This window comes from Spinacia oleracea, chromosome 4 (genome assembly GCF_020520425.1).
Source record: "Spinacia oleracea cultivar Varoflay chromosome 4, BTI_SOV_V1, whole genome shotgun sequence".
Lineage (NCBI taxonomy): Eukaryota > Viridiplantae > Streptophyta > Magnoliopsida > Caryophyllales > Amaranthaceae > Spinacia > Spinacia oleracea.
In genome coordinates, this window is record NC_079490.1 from 124,038,692 (window position 1) to 124,043,991 (window position 5,300).

General features: G+C 34.1%; 1 protein-coding gene across 2 annotated transcripts; it reads right to left on the reverse strand.

The window, feature by feature from the left end:
- Positions 1-533: 533 nt before the first annotated feature.
- Positions 534-5,087, reverse strand: LOC110787627 (probable LRR receptor-like serine/threonine-protein kinase At1g63430). 2 transcript variants are annotated; one of them, XM_056827440.1, is made up of 9 exons: positions 4,774-5,087; positions 4,537-4,686; positions 4,128-4,244; positions 3,961-4,025; positions 3,343-3,597; positions 3,118-3,230; positions 2,896-3,028; positions 2,642-2,811; positions 534-652 (listed from the first exon to the last, which is right to left on the reverse strand). In XM_056827440.1, exons 1-9 carry the CDS (start codon positions 4,845-4,847, stop codon positions 554-556), a joined length of 1,176 nt encoding a protein of 391 aa, XP_056683418.1. In that variant the 5' UTR covers positions 4,848-5,087; the 3' UTR covers positions 534-553. The 2 variants fall into 2 exon arrangements, with proteins under 2 accessions (XP_056683418.1, XP_056683419.1); XM_056827441.1 differs by having other exon boundaries at positions 3,118-3,218; positions 4,774-5,086.
- Between the last annotated feature and the right edge of the window lie 213 nt (positions 5,088-5,300).

The following is a 5,300-nucleotide window of genomic DNA, read 5'->3' on the forward strand; positions in this document are numbered from 1 at the left end:
TGCAGCGTACAATGTTCGCTGCAAAAAGTGATTTGTTGCAGCGGGCTTTTAGATGTACGCTGCAACAAGTGCCAAAAAATTGGCAAAATTTTGGACTTGTTGCAGCGTACATATATATGTACGCTGCAAAAGACTCAACTTTTTGCAGCGTACATTTATTTGTACGCTGCAACAAGTCTGAATTACTCAATTTTTTGCAGCGTACATTTATTTGTACGCTGCAACAAGTCTGAATTTTTGCGAAATTTTTTTCCCTTGTTGCAGCGTACAACATGTATGTACGCTGCAAAAAAGCACTTTTGGCGGGAAAATTCTAATTTTGTTTAGGGATACCTAGAGTGTCTTGCACCAAATATAGAAACCTGTCAAAACAATAATAGAATAACGCAACCTGTAAAACAATTATAAAAACAACAACTGGAGTTTTGTATACTATATATCCCAAAACCAAAGTGCACATATTACATTTAAATATATGTTCCAATTTCAACATAAACATACATTTTAATATAAAATTTATTCTATAACAACAAAACCAACTCGATCAAGCGCGCTAAAGCCAATAATAAATACTTGTTGGTAAAAAACTTAGCCCATTGCTCACGAACCACATCAAATTCCTCGCATAAGGCGCAATCCTCGGAGTGTAGACCTTTACAAAAACAGAAATTTAAATTAAACATTAGATTAAATACAAATTAAATATCACATTTTAACATTCAAGAAACTAATGACAATGTCCTAATAGTCTAAAATGAGTCCTTAGGTTCTTTAGTTCAAAGTTGGGAGCGAAAATGTCATTTTAGCCTAAATATGACCTATAACGACCCAATGAGCCTATAGGTGCATAAATAGATTGGAACGAGTCTTAGATCGTTAAAATTATGCATATTAAACATGTAATAAGTTTTAAATGAGTCCTTAGGTTCTTTATTTTAAAGTTGGGAGCGAAAATGCCTTATTTTAGCCTAGATATGACCTATAACGATCAAACAAGCATTAAATGAGTATAAGTAGATTAGAATAAGTCCTAGAAACTCAAAACTAAGCTTATTAATCATATAATAATTTAAAAATGAGTCCTTAGGTTCTTAAGTTCAAAGTTGGGAGCGAAAATGTCATTTTAGCCTAAATATGACCTAAAACGACACAATGAGCCTTAAATATGCATACATGGATTGGAATGAGTCTTATAAAGTTAAAATTATGCATATTAAACATGTATTAAGTTTAAAATGCGTGCTTAGGTTCTTTATTTTAAAGTTAGGAGCGAAAATGCCTCATTTTAGCCTAAATATGACCTATAACTATCAAACAAGCATTAAATGTGCATAAACAGATTAGAATAAGTCTTAGAAACTTAAACTAAGCATATTTATCATATAATAAGTTTAAAATGAGTCATTAGGTTCTTAAGTTCAAAGTTGGGAGCGAAAATGTCATTTTAGCCTAAATATGACCTATAACGACACAATGAGCCTTAAATGTGCATAAATGGATTGGAATAAGTCCTAGAAAGTTAAAAGTAGAATATAAAACATTTAGTAGGTTTAAAATGAGTCCTTAGGTTCTTTAGTTCATAGTTGGGAGCGAAAATGTCATTTTAGCCTAAATATGACCTACAACGACCTAATGAGCCTTAAAGGTGCATAAATAGATTGGAACGAGTCTTATAAAGTTAAAATTATGCATATTAAACATGTATTAAGTTTAAAATGAGTGCTTAGATTCTTTATTTTAAAGTTAGGAGCGAAAATGTCTCATTTTAGCCTAAATATGACCTATAACTATCAAACAAGCATTAAATGGGTATAAGTAGATTAGAATAAGTCTTAGAAACTTAAAACTAAGCATATTTATCATATAATAAGTTTAAAATGAGTCATTAGGTTCTTAAGTTCAAAGTTGGGAGCGAAAATGTCATTTTAGCCTAAATATGACCTATAACGACACAATGAGCCTTAAATGTGCATAAATGGATTGGAATGAGTCCTAGAAAGTTAAAAATAAGCATATAAAACATTTAGTAAGTTTAAAATGAGTCCTTAGGTTCTATGGTTCATAGTTGGGAGCGAAAATGTCATTTTAGCCTAAATATGTCCTATAACGACCAAACAAGCCTTAAATGTGTATAAGTAGTTAGATTAAGTCTTAGAAACTTAAAACTAAGCATATTAATCATGTAATAAGTTTAAAATAAGTCCTTAGGTTCTTTATTTTAAAGTTGGGATCGAAAATGCCTTATTTTATCCTAAATATGACCTATAACGATAAAACAAGCATTAAATGTGCATAAATAGATTAGAATAAGTCTTAGAAACTTAAAACTAAGCATATTTATCATATAATAAGTTTAAAATGAGTCATTAGGTTCTTAAGTTCAAAGTTGGGAGCGAAAATATCATTTTAGCCTAAATATGACCTATAACGACACAATGAGCCTTAAATGTGCAATGATAGTCTTCCAGCCTTCATAATCAACCAGCTGTAAGAAGAAAAGTTTGACTTTGTAGTTATTGGATCAATTATCAAAATATCAAGCATTTAAAAAGCTACATAATTAATAATGTTATAACATCCCCATAAACTAAACAGAGTGCATAGGAAATAAAGAAACTAAAGTAGACACTAAATATCTTACCTTGGGTGAAAAGTCTTCAGTAAGATATACAGCACTAGAATTCAGCTCGGATATAGTAAATGGAGGGTTGAGTTCCGTATGAAGATCTCTCAATCCACGAGCGATACCAATTATGATTTTCATACGCCGTGTCCAAGACAGCTGGCAGCCTTCTCCATCAGCAAACATGACTTCATTTCAAAATAGCATCATCAGTACTTCTGCCGATTTGTAGGACAAATACAGATAACTAGAAAAATGAGAAGTTCACTTACAATGCAGGTGCTCATATAAAGTTCCGTTACATGCATATTCAAAAACAAGCATTCTTGTGAATGGAGGACTCTCTCGGCAATACCCTAAGAGCTTACCAGCATTCTCATGATTTAGTCTTGCTAAATCTGCCACCTGAATCAGGGTATAGTTTAAATAAGTAAGAATCCAAATATATTTTAACTTTCAATAAATCAGGACAAAACAGAATAATGAAGCAGTACCTCTCTCTGGAAATAAAGCTCGTGATAGCCAGTCCACTGCTCTTCTTTGATGCAAAAGGATATCACAGCAATCTCAGATCCACCTTCAATGTTGTTAAAGTCTTCACAAGCCACTTCAAACTCAGAATCAGCTGTTTAGTTATCAGAGAACAGAAAAATCAGCAAATAGCTTCTGGATGTTGTTCAGAGAGCTGGAGATCGTAGTTGCTAGAGTGGAAAATTTACCAATATATACTGCCAAGCGTTCTTTGTCACTTCCAGATTTCTTCCAAGGGATAATCATAGATGATTTATTGTTGAATCTTTTGTAAGTAGTTATCAGGGCAGTGATTAAGAGAGTACCAACCATGGTCCCAGTTACAATTTCTAAAGCTAAAAGCCAAGTAGGTCTTGATTTCTGGTGCTTGGTTTCACTTTCTCTAGACTTGCCCTTTGTGTTGGCACTAGGATTTGGATGGCCTTTGGCAGATATTGCAGCTCCTGAGATAAGCATATAATACATTATGATTTTTCCAAATTGAGTATGAAATCACATATATCCCACTACCATATTTAGCCACCTCGAAAGGAGGTTCTAGCATTTGTTGCATGAATTGCGAGTGTACAAGAAAGGTCTAGACACTAAATGATAAGAGTTTTCCCAAAGAACTTCAATTGTGCGTGCACATTAAATGATAAGTATTTTAGTGTATTTCATATTTTTTCTTCACAGTTTTCCACTTCAGTGATGCAATTCTTACACCCTCTTACTTGGAGCCAAGGATGACTAAGGAGATAGTCTTGATTGGTTAAGGTAAGAGAAACAAATAAACCAGATAATGTTCCAGTTTAGCTTCTACATACCACATTGTGCGTCAGAACGCTGTTTTGAACTCTTTTCATCAAGACAGTTACCATGAAAGTTTGCACTGCAGAAGATGTAAAACAAAGTCAACCCTATTTTTCATAAAAGAGAAATCTACAATGAAATTCCCTTGGAACAGAGAAGAGCTTATCATTTTTATACCCACCTTGGCAGATGTAGCAAGCATTTCAGGACTATGCCACCAAAGAAGTTGTATGACAAATCAACAACCATTAGCTGAGGCAAGCTACAAAGACCTATTACATTCCCATTTGATGCAAACCTGAAAACCCCAAAACCAAGATGGCAACACAACTTGAATACTGTACATAAAATGAAAAAAGAATAGTTACAGGCATTGGATAATCGAGCCTAAAATATAGAACATACGAACTTAGAACTAAGAGACAGATTTTATAGATGCCAACTATTCTATCTTCAGGGTACTTGTATATTATCAAGAGTGCTAGTGCAAGTAACTTGTACTAATACTTCTTCGACTTCACCTCTCAGAACACACTTTAGAGGCTATTGTCAAACTTCTAGGTAGAGTGTCGATTGTAAACGATACTTACATTCCATGCATATTGGATTCAGAATTCGCATTGGCAAGACCAATTACATTTACTTGGAGCTTATTTCTGTCCAGATGAAGCTCCTGAAGAGATTTCGAATTGCCAAGCTCATGAGGTAGCATTCCGGTCAACACATTGGACTGTAGGTTCCTGCAAATTTAAAAAGTGCTACATTAGGAAACTAAGTAAAGAAAAACCACAAAAAACTACAATCAATTACACCAAATTATTCCATACATCTTCTTGATGCTACTCAAGTTCCCTATTTCATGAGGTATCGACCCAGAAAACTGTTTTGCCCCAACATCCATTGCCGTAATGTTATTCAATAAGCCAATTTCTTTCAAAATAATCCCAATCAGATGATTCCCATGAAGAATTCTGAAAAAAAAAAAAATTAGTTAATCCCATCAGTTTAAACTCACCAAAACCAAATTCACTAATTATACAAACATACAATTCTTGTAAATTGGTCAGTAAACCCAATTCAGGAGCAATAAATCCCTTCAGAGATGAACCAAGAATATTGAACACATTGAACCCTAATCTGAAAACGAAAATCAAAACCTAAAATTGAACCCTAATCTGAAAACGAAAATAAAAAACGAAAATAGAAATTGAACACACCATACCGAAACCACCGGAACCACGACGCCGAGCAACCACCGGAACCACGACGCGACGGGGAGATGCTGAACCCCCGGCCGACCAAGAATATGTCTTTCAGTGACAGGCCGCGCGAGAATTGAACGGGATGGGGGAGA